The sequence below is a fragment of the Bubalus kerabau genome, chromosome X (genome assembly GCF_029407905.1).
Source record: "Bubalus kerabau isolate K-KA32 ecotype Philippines breed swamp buffalo chromosome X, PCC_UOA_SB_1v2, whole genome shotgun sequence".
Classification (NCBI taxonomy): domain Eukaryota; kingdom Metazoa; phylum Chordata; class Mammalia; order Artiodactyla; family Bovidae; genus Bubalus; species Bubalus kerabau.
In genome coordinates, this window is record NC_073647.1 from 156871560 (window position 1) to 156890178 (window position 18619).

General features: G+C 43.7%; 1 protein-coding gene across 4 annotated transcripts in view; it reads right to left on the minus strand.

The window, feature by feature from the left end:
• The window catches only part of PHKA2 (phosphorylase kinase regulatory subunit alpha 2), a 276577-nt gene extending 265057 nt beyond the window's left edge, over positions 1 to 11520 (minus strand). For all 4 annotated transcript variants that reach the window (XM_055564935.1, XM_055564934.1, XM_055564933.1 and 1 more), the window contains exon 1: positions 11507 to 11520. In XM_055564935.1, the coding sequence (XP_055420910.1) occupies positions 11507 to 11511 (5 nt within the window). In that variant the 5' untranslated portion in view covers positions 11512 to 11520. The remainder of the gene's footprint in view (positions 1 to 11506) is intronic.
• Between the last annotated feature and the right edge of the window lie 7099 nt (positions 11521 to 18619).

An 18619-nucleotide genomic window follows, 5' to 3' on the forward strand; every position in this document is an offset into this window, starting at 1 on the left:
CAAGCTGTTTGTGATTTTTGCCATTACCCGAAAATTTAACAGGCTGCAGTTCATTACTGGAATTATTTCTTCGTTGTCTTTTCTCAGATTCAAAAGATTTATGTTGAAGATATTTAAAGGAATGTTAGAAAGTTTATTCAAATTTTATTGTCTTTCAATTCTCTAAAAACCTTTGTATTTATGAATATCAATACACTCCACACTTACCAGACACACTGCAATGAACTAATAACAAAGCATTGCATGAACTGAATTATTTAGAAGTCACTGCAACTAAACCATTTGAAGATAATAATAAAATGATGGTTTTCCTAAAGCACAGAATAATGAAAGAGCATGCTTGTGTGCTCAGGCACTAAGTCATGTCCGACTCTTTGCAACCCCATGAACTGTAACCCACCAGACTCCTCTGTCCATAGGATTATCCAGGCAAGAATACTCGAGTGGGTTGCCCTGCCCTCATCCAGGGGATCTTCCCGACCCAGGGATCGAATCTAGGTCTCTTGCATTACAGGTGGATTCTTTACCACTGAACCACCAGGGAAGCCCAAAGAAAGCACAGCCTTACCAAAATAAAATCAGTATCATTCATGCTTCTTTAAAGAACTAAAAATAGAATATAGTTACTATATGATTCCATGATATATGCCCACTCTTAGGCATACATCTGGAGAAAACTATCATTTGAAAAGATACACACACCCCAGTGTTCATAACAGCACTATTTACAATAGCCAAGACATAGAAGCAACCTAAGTATCCATCAACAAAGAAATGAATAAAGAAGATATGGTACATATAAACAATAGAATACTACTCAGCCATAAAAAAGAATTAAAGGCCCATTTGCAGCAATATGGATGGACCTAGAGATGATCATACTAAGTGAAGTAAGAGAAAGACAAATATCAAATTATATCATTTATATGTGGAATCTGAAAACATGATACAAATGAACCTATTTACAAAGCGGAAATAGACTCATAGGCATAAAAAACAAACTTATGGTTACAAAGGGGAAAGCAGGGAAGGGATAAATGAAGAGTTTAGGACTAAAATATGCACACTACTATATATAAAATGGGGCTTCTTGGGTGGCCCACTAGTAAAGAATCCACCTGTCAATGCAGGAGACTTGGGTTCTATCCCTGGGTTGGGAGGATCCCCTGGAGAAGAAAATGGCAACCCACTCCAGTATTCTTGCCTAGAGTATTACTCCAGGAGGTTGAAAAGAGTTGGATGTGACTGAGCACACACATACACTTATATAAAAGAGATAACTAATAAGGACCTACTGCATAGCACAGGGAACTATACTGTATATCTCGTAACAGCCTACAATGGAAAAAAATCTAAAAAAGAATTTTATATATATATATATAAAACTGAACACTTTGTTAAACTAATAGAACATTATAAATCAATTATATTTCGATCACAATTTTTAAAAAAGAAAGTTTAGAGCAGCCTTACCAAATTCAAATCAGTGTCATACGTGTTTCACACATTTTTCATCTATCTACCCATTCACACAAAGTTAAGACTAATGAATTGTTTAGTATCGGAAACTGTCTGCTAGCCACCGTGTGCAACCACAGTTGAATACCATACTACCTCACAAATATCTCTTAAACAAGAAGGGAAGGGAAAAATTGGATGTCTGGGACTGCTGGAAGCAATATTTCATTATGCAAGGACCCGTTACATTCATTATATTTGACAAGGAACGTTAATTAACTAACTTGTGTTTTAGCTAGGCCTTTCCACAACCGAAAGCTTCCCTGTACTCCAAAGCTATAGCTCCCTTAGGCCGACTGCTGTGCCAGCATGAACACTTAGAGCAGCGGGACACAGCTGCCTTTTGTTTAAAGGCCACAGGATAAGAGGTGTGCAGAAGCATTTCCCTGGAGCCCAAGCAGTGTTAGTCCAGAAAGTAAATGTTTTAGGTTACAGGCTGTGCTGTGCCAGGCTGAGCATTGAATTCTTTATGACAGAAGTGCCCAAGAATTCAATATTTCTATTTTCGGGGGTGGGTTTGTGGTATCTGTGGCCCTCTCCATCATGGTGTCCAGGATTTTTCTTGCATGGATCAAACATTACTGATTATGTGTCAAGTATTGTACTAGATGCTGGAGTACACAGATTAACAAGGTCACGTTACCCACAGACCAATAATGGGAGATAGACAAGGAAACTCGGCAGTGTGTTGAGGATTACACGAGAAATGTGTAGGGGGGGCTGTGGGCAGAATAGGGGGCACCTAGCCCAGCCTGGAGATGGGGAAAGAAGAAAGACTGGAGAAGACTTCCCAGAGATGAAGTGACAGTAAAAAAAAAAAAAAGAAAGAGAGAGAGTGAATGAGAGTGTTTCGGGTAGAAACAACAGTAGGGGAGGAACTCCCCTGGTGGTCCAGTGGCTAACACTACATGCTCCCAATGTAGGGGGCCCAGGTTCAATCCCTAGTCAGGGAACTAGATTCCCACATGGCTCAACTAAGACCTGGCAGAGCCAAACAACAACAACAAAAAAAAAACCTTTTGGAAAAGAAAGAATGGCAGGGTAGTGAGGAGGGATCCAGGGAAGTGTAGCGTGTGGGGTTGGGCAGAAATCAGAGCCCTCAGAGGTCACAGTGAGAGGTTTGGATTTCATCTTGAAGGCCATTTGGAGCCTCCTCATGACAGGAAGCAGGGGAATGATCTAAAAGGTGTTCATTTCCAAAGGTGTTCTTGACAGCAGGCTTGTCAGCAGTACTTGACAGAGGATGGGTTGGATCAGTGCTGGGATCCAGGCCAGAAAAAAATCTATAGAAAGTGGAGGGTTGAAATGACAGAAGACCTTCTAGATATTGGCAGCTCCATGTGTGAAGGGGGAAAGGAGAGGAAGTCATGAGGAAAGACTGCCAGGTTTCTGGGGTTTCCCACTTGGGTAATGGGCTAGGCACAAGCACTGTTCCTCAAGATGGGAGATCACAGAGGAGAGAGGGAATTTTGTGAAAGGCACATTCAGATTCAGACGTGCTAAGTGTGGGAGTATCCAAGTGGAACCGTTCAGATGGGCTGACTTCACAGGACTGGAGTTCAGGAGGGTATCCCAGCCAGGAAAATACAGATGACAGAGGGGAGGGCCATGTACACATGAGTGGTAGTTGAGATCCTGGGAATGGTGAAATCTATGGAGAAAGGGCTGGGTGGAGAGAGGAAGAAAAAGAGAAAAGTGGAAATGAGAAGTGAGGCAGTAAAAGAAGAGGTGTCGAGAGGGAGAAGAGAGGGGAGGAGAGGTGACTGAAAGACCGAGGTCAGAGCTTAGAAGACAGCAATATTTAAGGACAGAAGCAGCAACCATGGGAAGCCCATAAAGAAGGCAAAGAAAGAGCAATCATAGGTCAGGAGGGACAAGAGGATAGAGTGGTGTTCAGGTAAGTCATGTGAGGTGAGTTCTAAAAAGGAGGCAGTGGCCAGCAGCATAGTGTGAACCAGATTTGGCAACAAGGTCCTTAACTGCCTTTGTGTGAGCGGTTGCTGGGACTGGTTCAGGGCTGAAGACAAATCGAACTGGTTTGAATAATGAATGGGAGTGAGAAGTGAAGATCATAATAAAAAGATGGATCAAAAGAGAGGGGGGAAAATGGCTGTGGCGAGATGGGAGAGAGAATAGAGTTGGATTTGAAAGTGTTTATGTCCTAGCTGAATAAAAGGCACAGAAGGCATGGGGATTGAAGATGCAGAAGAATCAAGTCACTGAAGAAGGGGGAAGGGAGAGGCATTCCTGCCCAGGTGGTTATAAGTGTGTGTGTGTTTTTAGTCGCTCAGTTGTGTCTGACTCTTTTGTGACCCCATGGACTTAACTTTCCCCTATGGAGCCCGCCAGACTCCTCTGTCCATGGAATTCTCCAGGCAAGTATACTGGAGTGGGTTGCCATTTCCTTCTCCAGGGTGTGGCTATAAGGTGACATCATGTGCCGGGAGCCACCATGGGAGATCCCACTCATGACAAAGGTCATGTGAAAGAGACCTGACAGGCAAAGGCGGATCAGGCCTCAAGGGACCCTCTGAATCTGCTCGAACATCCACCCCAAAACCTGTCTGTCTTACTATTTTGTGCCTTTCACCAACTCTTCTAACATTAACAGGGGGCTGTCCCTGACCACCTTTCTCTGGAAAAAATCAACTTAGGGCTTTAGTTAATGGACATGATAGGAGTATTTCAATTCAAACCCCTCTGTTGACATTCTAGCTTGCCTGACAGGTTTATCCATACTTTTGCAATTAACACACATGATTGTTCCAAACTCCCAACCTTAAAAGACACGGGAAGCCAAAACATTCTAAAAGTCCTAATGAGCATAGAGTACTTTAAGAGATGAAAAATTATTAAAATAAATAGTACTGGTAAAGGGCTTCATTATTGGGCCAATGTTTGCTGCCAAGTTCCCATATCCCTTATCCATTGTGCACCGGGAGTGCATTGGTTAACATAGTTGGAATGTAAGAAAAACAAGTAGCAGCCTTGAAATTAACCACATCAGACCTTTGGGCTAATTGGTTCTTTCTTTGTTGTGACCCACTGCACCTTTGCTCCGTGAACATGTAACTTTATTTAGTATTTTCTGAGGCTGGAAAAAATAGAGAAAAAACACTTGAAGAAAAAATAAGTTTTCTGGCAGATCAGCCTTTATCAAAAAAGGGTCATAAAATGTCCACAGGCCTCCAAGGCCAGAAGATATTGTACACAATATTGTTTATGGAAAAGGTATGCAAAAAAAATCCTGGTTTTGATAAAGACAAAACAGATGTAATGTTTGGGCTGACTCTGTATGACTTTGCATCTTTCATTTCCCTCAATGTACAAGTCAAGGTATAAAAGTTCCTTTTAAAAATAAAGTTATAGGCCTTGCTCATCGAAGCTTGGTCTCCCCGTGTCTTTCTTTTTTTCCTTTTCCCTCCTTTTCTCTCTCTGTTCTTCTTTCAGGATGACTCCTTAAAACACAGGAGCTTTATTAGCTTTCTGTGTTAATCAAGAAAGATCAAGCCCTGCTCTCTGCTTTGCTATCCTTATCGCCTAGGCCGTCAACCTGAGGGTACCCCTGGATCCTGCTGGGGCTGGTCCCCGGCAATCATGTTCTCTGTGTTGTGTGAGAATGTCACATGCTGAAAGTAGGGGACTTAAAGTATGTTGTTGCAGCTTCCCTGGTGGTCTGGTGGTTAAGAATCTTCCTTGCAATGGAAGGGACACCAGTTCAGTCCCTGGTCTGGGAAGATCCCACATGCCTCGGTGCAACTAAGCCCTTGTGCCAGAACAAGAGAAGCCACTGCAATTAGAAGCCCGCACACTGCAACTAGAGAGCAGCCCGCGCTCTCCACAGCTAGAGCAAGCAGCAATGAAGCCCCACCACAACCAAAACAAAAAAATGCGTCAAGGTTTTTTTTTGTTTTACTTTTTGGCCACACCCTGTGGCATGTGGGAACCTGTTTCCCAGCCAGGGATTGAACCCATGCCCCATGCATTGGAAGTGCAGAGTCTTAACCACTGGACCACCAGGGAGGTTCCTGTTGTGAAAATTTGAAACAGTTGCAATGGACAGTGGGAGAAGGAGGATGCCATCTGAGAGTAGAGAATTTAAGGTTCAGAGTAAGTGCCTTTGGTTCTCTCTAGCTACTCTATCTGGGCTTTACTGATATTGCCAAGCTGTGGTGTCATCAAACAGGAAGCTAAAACTGCCTATTTTTTGTACCTAGGATTTTCTGATTCCATCCCTTGTTGCTGCTAACCCACAACCAGCCACTTAACACTGAGAGTCACTTCTCCACAGTACTTTACATAATCCAAATTGGGGATCAGAAGGGTAAACAATCATGTGGGGTGCCAAGAATCTCCCCATCAACTTAACAGCATTATGAGGAATTCCCTGGTGGTCCAGTGGTTAGGACTCCGCACTTTTAGTACATGCAGAGAGCCTAGGTTTGAGCCCTGGTCTTGGAACTAAGATCCCACAAGCCTCGCAGCTTGGAACCCAACCCCCTGCAAAAAAACCCAAAAACTAAAAAACCCACCTTACAGCATTATGAGTTCCTAAGCAATTCACTTCATGGGAAATAGATGGGGAAACAGTGGAAACAGTGTCAGACTTTATTTTTCTGGGCTCCAAAGTCACTGCAGATGGTGATTTCAGCCATGAAATTAAAAGACGCTTACTCCTTGGAAGGAAAGTTATGACCAACCTAGATAGCATATTCAAAAGCAGAGACATTACTTTGCCAACAAAGGTCTGTCTAGTCAAGGCTATGGTTTTTCCTGTGGTCATGTGTGGATGTGAGTTGGACTGTGACAAAAGCTGAGCGCCAAAGAATTGATGCTTTTGAACTGTGATGTTGGAGAAGACTCCTGAGAGTCCCTTGGGTTGCAAGGAGATCCAACCAGTCCATTTTAAAGGAGATCAGTCCTGGTTGTACATTGGAAGGACTGATGTTGAAGCTGAAACTCCAATACTTTGGCCACCTCATGTGAAGAGTTGATTCATTGGAAAAGACTCTGATGCTGGGAGGGACTGGGGGCAGGAGGAGAAGGGGACGACAGAGGATGAGATGGCTGGATGGCATCACCGACTTGATGGACCTGAGTTTGAGTGAACTCTGGGAGTTGGTGATGGACAGGGAGGCCTGGCGTGCTGCAGTTCATGGGGTCACAAAGAGTTGGACACAACTGAGCGACTGAACTGAACTGAACTGAAGCAATTCTGTTTGGGTTCTTTGTCAATGAAGTTCCAACAATCCAGTTATTAGCCCCTGGAGTTAGCCTTGGACCACGACTCAATTCTCCACAGGCCCCCTGTGAATGGTTCCCTTCATTACAAAGCACTCTTGAAGTCTGATTTCCAAAGTTTTCAGTCCAAGTAAGGCCCCTCCCAAGGTCACCCAGTCCCAACTGATGTGATAGCTCTCAGAGCCACATGATTCCTCCTCAGGCCCAGGCTCTGTCTGGGCTTTTTGCAATCTGCCAATATCTTGTTTTAGATGGGAATACCAGACCAGCTGACCTGCCTCCTGAAAATCTGTATGCAGGTCAGGAAGTGACAGTTAGAAATTGACATGAAATAACAGACTGGTTCCAAATCAGGAAAGGAGTACATCAAGGCAGTATATTGTCACCCTGCTTATTTAACTTATATGCAGAGTACATCATGAGAAATGCTGGGCTGGATGAAGCACAAGCTGGAATCAAGATTTCTGGGAGGAATATCAATAACCTCAGATATGCAGATGACACCACCCTTATGGCAGAAAGCAAAGAACTAAAGAGCCTCTTGATGAAAGTGAAAGAGGAGAGTAAAAAAGTTGGCTTAAAACTCAACATGCAGGCAACTAAGATCATGGCATCTGGTCCCATCACTTCATGGGAAATAGATGGGGAAACAATGGAAACAGTGATCACCACAGATGGTGACTGCAGGCATGAAATTAAAAGACGCTTGCTCCTTGAAAGAAAAGTTATGATCAACCTAGACAGCATATTGAAAAGCAGAGACATTACTTTGCCAACAAAGGTCCGTCTAGTCAAAGCTATGTATGGATGTATGGATGTGAGAGTTGGACTATAAAGGAAGCTGAGCACTGAAGAATTGATGCTTTTGAACTGTGGTGTTGGAGAAGACTCTTGAGAGTCCCTTGGACTACAAGGAGATCCAACCCAGTCCATCCTAAAGGAAATCAGTCCTGAATATTCATTGGAAGGATTGATGCTGAAGCTGAAACTCCAACACTATGGCCACCTGATGCAAATAACTGGCTCATTTGAAAAGACCTTGATGCTGGGAAAGATTGAAGGTGGGAGGAGGAGGGGATGACAGAGGATGAGATGGTTGGATGGCTTCACTGACTCGATGGACATGAGTTTGAGTAAACTCCGGGAGCTGGTGATGGACAGGGAGGCCTGGCATGCTGCAGTCCATGGGATTGCAAGGAGTCGGACATGACTGAGTGACTGAACTGAACTGAGCCCCACTACCAGCACCACAAGGTGGGCTGCCCTGGGCACCATGCTGGTGTGCCATGAGATTCCCATTGTGGGTCCCACCCAGCAGCAGCAGCCCCTGTATCCGAATTTCCAGGACTAGCAATGCCTCGGTTCAGAGTCCTGGGGCTCTGGGGTGGACCCAGCCCAGCACAGCCAGGTGGTGCTGCCTCTCACTGCCCAGCTTCCCACATGCTCAGTCCTCCATTTGAGGGGTATCTGTCCAGTGGCTCCATCTCCAGCAGTCTCTTGGCCTCTGGAGCCAGATGGGCCCATGGCTCTAGGCACTTGTCAATGGAATGTCCATTTCTTCTGGGGAGCAGGTGAGCTAACATCACAGGCTGTAGGCCCTCTAATCAGTCAGCATCCTCCCAAGTGATTGAAGGTCTGCACCTGCTGCACAGAATTGAAAACCGTTCCTCCTAACCATGGCTCCTAGTCACCAGTCGAAGTAGATACTGAAGGGCACTTCTTCCATGCAGCCCTCCCTCATGCCTATGAATAAATGTCATTTTTTTCCTTCTCTGAACAGTCACAGAGCTTCACCCGTGCTTCAAGTTCATTCATTCATTCGTTCAATATTTACTAAGAAGCTTCTGGGACCAGACTGTGTGAGAAGTGCTAGAACACAAGAATGAAAACACAAGTCTCCTACGTCACAGAACCTTCCAGAGTAACTGGGAAATAGCTGTGTACACGTACAACTTAATATTTAAAAAAATGATGGTGCAGTAGGAAGTTTGGTTGTTAAGGGTGTGGGCTCTGCAGCCAGACAGCTTGGATTTGAATCTCAGTGCCAATGCTAATTGGCTGTGTGAACTTGGGCAAGTGCCTTAGTTTCCACATCTGTAAAATAAGACAGCAATAACTCTTACCTCACAGAGTCTAGACTACTGAAAGTGTTCTATAAATGGGTTCTATTATTATTAATATTGTTATAATTGCTTTAATGGTTACAAGTACAAAGGGCCGTTGGAGCTGGGGAGGAGCATTTATTCCTTTTGACTTTTTAGAGTTTTTGATGTGTGAAGCTTATCTCCCTTATCAAAGTCTAAGGTCCTCCAGGACAGACATATTTACAAGCCACGGAACGTTTGATTCAGTTTCCTGCACCTAGAAGATGCTCAATAAAGATTTACTGGTTTCATGACAATAATTCATCCCAATTTGGGTCAACACCCAGGCTACTCCAGTTAGGAGTAAAAGTCACAGTAGCTGCCTCCCATCTTCTGAACCAAATCCTGAGGGGCTGCATGGGTCTGTGATCAAAGGAAGGGGCAAATAACAACGGAGGAAAAACTGTCTCACCCAGAGATGCCATGCTTTCATCCTGGGCTTTACATTATTTCCCTCTCCTTAAAGCCATCTGAGGTTTGGCGTTTCTGCTTCATATATTTTCAGATGGTAAAGTGTCTGCCTACAATACGGGAGACCCGGGTTCCATCCCTGGGTCAGGAAGAGCCCCCTGGAGAAGGAAATGGCAACCTACTCCAGTATTCTTGCCTGGAGAATCCCATGCATGGAGGAGCCTGGTGGGCTACAGTCCATGGGGTCACAAAGAGTCGGACACGACTGAGCGACTTCACTACTACCACTACTAGGCAAGGCTATGGTTTTCCCGTGGCCATGTATGCATGTGAGAGTTGGACTGTGAAGAAAGCTGAGCACCGAAGAATTGATGCTTTTGAACTGTGGTGTTGAAGAAGACTCCTGAGAGTCCCTTGGACTGCAAGGAGATCCAACCAGTCCATCCTAAAGGAAATCAGTCCTGGGTGTTCATTGGAAGGACTGATGTTGAAGCTGAAACTCCAGTCCTTTGGCCACCTCATGTGAAGAGTTGACTCATTGGAAAAGACCCTAATGCTGGGAAGGATTGGGGGCAGGAGGAGAAGAGGACGACAGAGGATGAGATGGCTGGATGGCATCACTGACTCGATGGGCGTGAGTCTGGGTGAACTCCGGGAGTTGGTGATGGACAGGGAGGCCTGGCATGCTGCGGTTCATGGGGTCACAAAGAGTTGGACACGACTGAGCGACTGAACTGAACTGAAAGCATTGCTTGGATGTGTTGTTCCCCCTGCTCTCAATCCTTAACTATTACCCCACTTTATAAGTGAACAAAAGTCAACCCTCCCCTTTTTTTTGACTATGCCACATGGCTTGTGGGATCTTAGTTCCCTGACCCAGTAGTGAAAGTGCAGAGTCCTAACCATTGGACTCCTGGGAATTCCCCAAAACCCTCTCACAGTCTGCCCAGACCCCAGCCCAGCCTTTGACCCACAGAGCCCTTGAAGGCCTTAATGTGTCTGGTGCTCCTGCTGACCTTTCTGCTCACAGTTGCTAAATATTTGAGGAATCAAAAAGCTTAAAGGAAGGTGACAAAAGTCAGCTCAGCATTACACTTCTAACTTTATCCTACTTCAGAGAATTTCAAAGTACTTTTTTGCACTTCAAAAATTTTCTGTGCCTGGAATATAAACAAATCCTTCATCCCCAGTTTTTTCATTCCTGAGCTAGGGCTCTTATCAGCTGAATTAGAACAAAATGCCCCAGATGAATATCCTCTTGTAGTTTATTATACTGGAATTTAACTTACATTTGGTGGGGGGGGTGGCGGCACAGACTAAGCCAGTGATTTTCCAATTGCTTTCTAGTTTGTTTAAACTACAATAGGTACTGTAATCATAAATGTTTCACAAATGCAGACAGAGGGAGGGAGATGGTGTACAGCCTGGCTCCTCTCTTAACAGCTCATGTGATATTGAACAAGTCATGTAAGGTCTCTGAACCTGTTTCCTCATCTGTAAAACAAGGAGGTTGTCTCACAGATCCATTTTAGAGCTAACATGTTACTAACAAGGTTCTATGATTTGAAGCTGTGGTTGCTGGAAATGTATAGGTGAGTAGATTCAAAGACTCAGAGACTAAATTTATTCATGCTTCCCATGATTTTAGTCGGTCCCAAAATCCACTTCAATGTTGAAGTCTGCACAAATGATCAATGAGCAATTCCCATCAGAACATGAACGAAAGTCAGCCACAGTCTTTGCTTCCTGCCAAAACCCTTGCCTCTCCATCCTCCACCAGTACCTTCCTGACCTTTGGGCTGGATGACTATAACATGCCTAACTTGATCCTGGCTTGCTCTTGAGAAAAATACATATTAAATGTGAAATGAAAACCACACATGTAATAATGTTGGGATTAATGAGGTGCTGAATTGTATTCTTACTTTGCTATTGGCAAGTATGGTACTCGGTCAAATTCTGAACAGTAAAATCATTCCTAAACCAGAAATGCTAGTCCAAACTTTTGCACCTACCATGCGGCTTATTATCCTATCAAAGTGGGATGGCATGACCTTCCACTAGAGGGCAGGGCAGGCAGTACTGGCACTGTGTGGTCTAGGGGTTCTGTGGAAGCCCCCACCTTCAGCCTCCAAGCTTGGCCAGTCAAAACGGAAAAAGAAGAGAGGGGGAAGGGAAGAGAGGAGATTGTTCCCATGTACTCTGCTTAGATGAAGATTACTGGGAAGAGTTGTCCACTAGACCATTATTGGTCATTAAAATATAAACTCTCATTTATTCCCCAAATTAACTGGCCTCCAAGAAGATCTGAAAGGGAGTGTGAATTAAGCCTTAAATGTGCAATTTCTCTTTTATTCATTCTAATACTTCTTTGGGAAGGTATCACTAGTCCCATTAGATACATGAAGAAACCTAGTCTTCAAAAAGTAAGTGACCCACCATGGTCACATAGGTGGCAAGCCAGGGTTTAAACCAAGGCTCTATGGTTGTAACTCCAGCAGTCAGTGCCCCCATCAGCCATCCTACTGTTAGAAACATAAATATATTCCAAAACGTGCCTTTTCTACTCTCCTAGGTCACAGCTGAAAGTGAAAATTCAAACCACCTTTGGGAAAAAGAATTTGCATTATATATCAAGACTCTTTAAAATGCTTATACTTTATGACTGTGTGATTTCACTTTTAGGAATTTTCCTGAAAGAAATTACCTGTGATGTGGATGATTACCAGAGATTAATGCAAAAAAATGTGTTACAGTGCATTTATTACAGTATTATTTATAATGGTGAAATCCCCTTATTAGAATAATGGTACATCACTGTAGCAGAGGCCCCAGTTAGGCCAGAAGACAGACTCAAATATGTTGTATGTTTCCACACTTTGAGTATAGATTTGAATTAACTGATACACATGGGTGTCTGTGCATGCTCAGTCGCTAAGTCATGTCCAACTCTATTGCAACCCTATGGACTGTAGCCCACCAGGCTCCTCTGTCCATGGGACTTCCCAGACAAGAATACTGGAGTGGGTTGCCATTCCCTTCTCCAGGGGATCTTCCCGACCCAGGGATCAAACCCATGTCTCCTGCATTGGCAGTTGGGTTCTTTACCACTGAGCCTCTAAGAAAGCCCTGATACACGTGGGCGCTAAAGCAGAAAAAGCATTAACTCAAGCCCACAGTTGGAGTTTTGATACATACAAACATGTTTGGTAGGCTCAGTAGGGAGGAAGAGGATGCTAACAGAAGCCCACTTATACGGAAGGACCATAGGGCCTCCCAAAAATAAGTAATCCTAGAAAAGGTGGGATTTAGGGTGATAAATTGGATTCAGCAATACACTTTGAGATTTGAAGAGAAGTGGCGAAGTGCAGCATGCACTATGCCATAGGGACATTAATTTCTTGGAACAAACTCTCCCTTCCCCAACATTCTACCCCAAGGCTTATCAACCACAAGCTCTGGTCGGGCTTTCTCTTGGTCTACTTTCTTGATGACCATCTTGGCCCTTTTAACATATCTCTCGTCTGCCCTTGACTTTTTTTGGACTACCTTCTCAGCTTGAGTCTCACCTTGGAGTGCCATCTCCCTATTTACATTGGATACACATAAGGAAAAATATGTGTAATGATGCTTAGGAAGAGTTTAAGTGGAATGGGAATGATGTTGGATCTAATCTTGAGCAAGTCATGCAGGATAAGAATACCTGTTTCTAAGTAGAATAATTTTCATTATAAAAATCCATTAAACATATTGGAAGGAAATATGTTAAAGCCTTAAAGTGGGCAGTGGGGTTATGGATGACCTATATTTCATTTTTATTTAACTTGTCATTTTCCATGAACAGGAAGGTATAAAATATATACTAAAAAAACGAGGTATTAAAAATCTGCTCTTGGGCCTCCCTGGTGGCTCAGTGGTGAAGAAACCACATGCCAAAGCAGGAGACACAGGTTTCATCCCTGGTCCAGGAAGATCCCACATGCTGTGAAGTAACTAAGCCCATGCACGACAACTACTGCGCCTTCAGCCCTACAGCCTGTGCTCTGCGACAGGAGAAGCCACTGCAGTGAGAAGCCCGCACACTGCGACTAGAGAGTAGCCCCCCAAAACAAAGTTCTCTTTTTCTCCCTCCTGAAAGACAAACAATGCACGAATCTGTTAAATTTGGGTTGAAAGATGGGTAGAATTGGCCTTGAAGTCACTAAAAAAGCCCATCTGGTTTAGCTGTATTGGCTGAGAACCAGTTGATTGCTTAATTTGGCATTAGCTTGAGCCACTGGTGCTCTTATGCAACCTCAGGGAGAAAATTGAGCTGTTCCATATCTGGAATACTGAGGTGGTACCATCCTGATATAGGTGGTCCAAGGGGAATAATTTCATATGATGTGGCAAGTTAATGTTTGCGAAGAAAATGTTATTCTGTTCTTCAAATGTTCTCAGAAATAGCTTATTAAGACTAGACAGCCTCCCTGTCCAAATGCAAAAGAACTTTCAGTTCTCATTTATGATAAGTGAACCTTGACTCAAACATGGATCAATAAGCCAAAAGCGACTGTGAAAATATTCATTAGATATTAATATCAGCAAGCACAGACATTTATATTTTCTTTCAAATTCAAAATTTACGACTTGAGCCTGACCAACTTCTCTTTTTCACAAAAATAGCAGTAATTTATTTGTAACATGCTTTATGCTCTCAGTTTTCCTTTAGGCTAAGACCCGTTAGCACTTCTGCATTGTTGCTTTGCACAAAGTTAAAATGACGCATATTTTTTCCTTCAACTATTATTGTGATTGTGGTTTAATTTTATATACTTTCTCCTCTCTGACTAAACATAAGGTTCACTGTACCCAGTAGGTACTTACTGAATGTACAAGGACAAAGTATGTTAGGCATTCCATGAACATCCGGAGTTTTGTTTTTTTATTTATGGCTTTTAAAAAAAATTCACTTATTTATTTGGCTGTGTCAGGCCTTTGCTGCATCATGTGGGATCTTTTGTTGCAGCATGTGGGCTTAGTTGCTCTTTGGCACATGGGAATCTTAGTTCCCCAAGCAGGGATCAAATCTGCAATGCCTGCATTACAAGGTGGATTCTTAACCACTGGACCCACCAGGAAAGTCCTGCATCTGGAGTTTTATGGTAACGTATCCCTGCCACTGAATCTTGCTTCCCTTCATTTCCCCATTCCCAATCTGTTTCATTTGTTACACTTTGATTAGCTGGTTAAGAAAATCAATTTTCAAAAACTTTCACAAGCTCCTAACTCCAGAATAAAAACAGATTATATCTTCACCATCTTAATAAGAAGCTATAACAAAACAGCTCCAGGTTTAAATGCAGACCAGATACTGATCAATTAAGGTTGGTACGCTGCTCTGTGGAGAAGGCAATGGCAACCCACTCCAGTGTTCTTGCCTGGAGAATCCCAGAGACGGGGGAGCCTGGTGGGCTGCCGTCTATGGGGTCGCACAGAGTCGGACACGACTGAAGTGACTTAGCAGCAGCACACTGCTCTCTGGGTCTCCAAGCCTCCAAGGGTGGGAGGGAAGAGGGACCCCAAAGCGCTGAGTGCCCCTTGCAAGACCCACCCTCCCCTTCCAACACTTACAGACTCACCATCACCCTCTGCCTTAAAGACTGTTGTTGTTGTTGTTCAATCACCAAGTCATATCTGACTCTTTGCTACCCATGGACTACAGCACACCAGGCCTCCTTGTCCTTCACTATTGCTTGGAGCGATAAAAAAAAATTGCTTTTATTTGATAATCTATATTTGATGAGTCGTTATTGTCATATATTTCTTTAATTCTTTAAACATGTTGTTGTTGTTCAGTTGCTCAGTCGTGTCTGACTCTTTGTGACCCCATGGACTGCAGCATGCCAGGCTTCCCTGCCCTTCACTATCTCTCGGAGTTTGCTCAAGCTCATGTCCATTGAGTCAATGATGCCATCCAACCATCTCATTCTCTGTTGTCCCCTTCTCCTTGTGCCTTCAATCTTTCCCAGCATCAGGGGCTTTTCCAATGAATTGGCTCTTTGCATCAGGTAGTCAAAGTATTGGAGCTTCAGCTTCAGCATCAGTCCTTCCAATGAATATTCAGGGTTGATTTCTTTTAGGATTGACTGGTTTGATCTCCTGGCTGTCTGAGGGACTCTCACGAGTCTTCTCCAGCACCACAGTTTGAAAACATCAGTTCTTCGGCGCTCTGCCTTCTTTATGGCCCAGCTCTCACATCCGTACATGACTACTGGAAAGACCATCAGTCAATCAGTTCAGTTGCTCAGTCGTGTCCAACTCTTTGTGACCACATGGACTGCAGCATGCCAGGCTTCCCTGTCTATCACCAACTCCCTTTTTCTTTGGCTCTGTCTCTTCATTCTTTCTGGAGTTATTTCTCCACTGTTATCCAGTAGCATATTGGGCACCTACTGACCTGGGGAGTTCATCTTTTAGTTTCCTATCTTTTTGCCTTTTCATATTATGGAAAGACCATAGCAGGGCTTATATCCTCATGCCCTCTCTCTGTTTTGGGTTAAATCATGTCCCCCTGAAATTCATGTGTTGAAGTCCTGACCCCTGGTATATGAGAATGTGACCATATTTGGAAATAAGGTCTTTAAAGAGGCAATTAAGTTAAAATAACACCTTTAGGGCAGACTTCTACCCCAGTAAGTCTCCTCCTGTCTTTATAAAAAGAGGCAGAGACACCAGAGGAGCCATCATGTGAAGAGGCAGCAAGAGTGGCCATCCACAAGCCCCGGAGAGAGGCCTCAGGAGAAACCAACTCTGCCAGCACCTTGAGCTTGGACTTCCAGACTCCAGAACTGTGAGAAAATGTATTTCTGCTGTTTAAGCCACCCACTCTGTTGTACCTTGTTATGGCAGCCCTAGCAATATAATACACCCTCCATCTCTGTTGTGTCTGAAGCCAAGAATCCCAAGTCACCTCTCTTTACTCCAACTCTCAAACTCACATGGCTCCTAATCCAGTGTTTTCAAACAACATACTGGAACCCAGTAACGGGCTGTGAAGTCAATTTAGTGACTTTCGAACAGGATATTAAAAATTAAATAGACGAAAAGAGAATAAAATGCAACAGAATGGCACAGAAGAGGATAAAATAAAATAGCAATGTGTTGCATTTAGTGAGGGCAAGTATTGCTCATATAAAATTTTTATTTCCATTATAAATGCATATACTGTATTTTGTACTGTGGTTATGGTAAAAATAAATGGCATCATTGGCTCAATGGACATGAGTTTGAGCAAGCTCCAGGAGATGGTGAGGGACAGGAAGGCCTGGTGTGCTGTAGTCCATGGGGTCACAAAGAGTTGGACAGGACTGAGCGACTGAACAACAACAACAAAGCAGAGTCCTGGTCCTTCATCAGATACACATAACAATGTCTCTTGAGTTCTTCTGAAGGAACTAAGGCCCCCATCCAGGTGGAGGATGGTAACTTCACGCTGAGCACAAGATTCCTGGAACACCACCATTATTTCACAACCAACTAATCAGAAGAAATTTACACATCCTGCAGCCCTCATGCCAAATTTTGCCTATAAAAATTTCTCCCCAAAAACTATTGAGGCGTTCAGTGTATTTTTGAGAGTGAACCATCCGTTCTCCATCTTTGGCCCTGCAGAAAACCTTCCTCTGCTCCAAACTCTGATGCTTCAGTTTGTTTGGCGTCACTGGGTGTTGGACGCTGGAATTTGCATTCCAAAACAGGGGTTATAGTTGAATCTTTACTTACTTCAAGAGAAGGAAGTAAAAATTGGAATTGCATAAAAGTGGAGCCCTACAACAATAGACATATCAATATAAAACAGCAATTACGACAGTTTTTACTAAAAGTTTGCTGTCAAGCACCATGCTAACTGCTTTATAGATTATCTGTAATTATGATCCTGAAAAGTGAGAATTAACCATTTTTACAGATGAGAAAATTGAGTGCCAAAGATCAAGTAACTTGTTCAAGAAAAGACCAAGAAAGTGGTAGGACAAGGATTTGAAAATGGAATGAATATAGCTCAGATTGGAACTTGAACCCAAGATCTTTTAACTGAGCTCACAGACCTGGTCTCAGGAAACTTCCTGATGTTTCCATCACAGAAAGAATTCAGTGAGAAAAAAAGTGATAGTTAAGTAGATATATTCAGAGACAAACACATTCCACAGACAGAGTGTGGGCCATCTCAGGTGAGAGCGGCCCCAGGGTATGAGGTTGTCTGTTTTTATAAGGCTGGGTAATTTCATAGGCTATTTCATTGAGTCAACTACAAATTGGCACTTACCAAGAGCATTGCCAATGACTGAACAACAAAGGCATTTGCCATCTGCATCTACAGAGACTGAACCCCATGCTGCTATACCTGTTGACCTTCAACAATCCCTGAGGGAGTTCAGGGTGGAGTGAGGCACTCTGTGCTCCAGGGAATCTGGTGGGACAGGTCTTCAGAGAGTTGGATGTTTTTAGCAACAGATTTTATGATCTCAATCCTTGCATCTCCTCATATCTAGAGAAGCACTAAATCCCTTCAGGGTGACCTTAGATCCTCATGACTCACAAAAATCTTTTGTAAAATGAGCGCTTCATGGCATAGAACTCCCTTCACCAAAACCTTATATACTGACTCTCCCCCACTGCCCCTTTGGAGAAGTCTCTGAGAGCTGAGATGCTGCCTCCTGGGCTGCAGTTCTCAGTTTGCCCCAAATAAAACTTAACTCACAACTCTCAAGTTGTACATCTTTTTTTAGTCAACAGTTATGGCAACTGATGAAGCAATCCAGAGTGGACCTCGTTCCTGCGACTGGACTCCACAAGAAACTGGAGCTTTGGTACCAGCAGTGGCCCCTTGTGCCCATCTGCCTCCTCAGGGAGTGCAGATGAATTTGGGTAAGTCTCTCCTGGTTCTCGAATCTCCTGTATTGTTGAGATTGAGTTTTATTTGGCAGTGAAGCAGGTTACCTGCCCCCTTATAGTAGGAAAGATACTAGATGGGGCCCCAGTGAAACATCCAGGGCATACCCATTCATGGTCTAGACAATGAGTGGGGCTCGGTTGAAAGATACTGAGAAATCCCCACCCAGGCAAAAGATACTGGGAAGGGGGCTGGCTGAAAGATGCTGGGGGAATTACCCACCCAGTGGAAAGGTACTGGGTAGGGGAGGGCTTGATTAGGGGAAAAAATCAAGGAATACCCAGGGCTCGGCTGAAAGATGCTGAGGTTGCTCCGTTGTAGGGGACTAAATGGTCTTGGCTGAGTGGTTAAGTAAGAGGTTGATCTGACATTT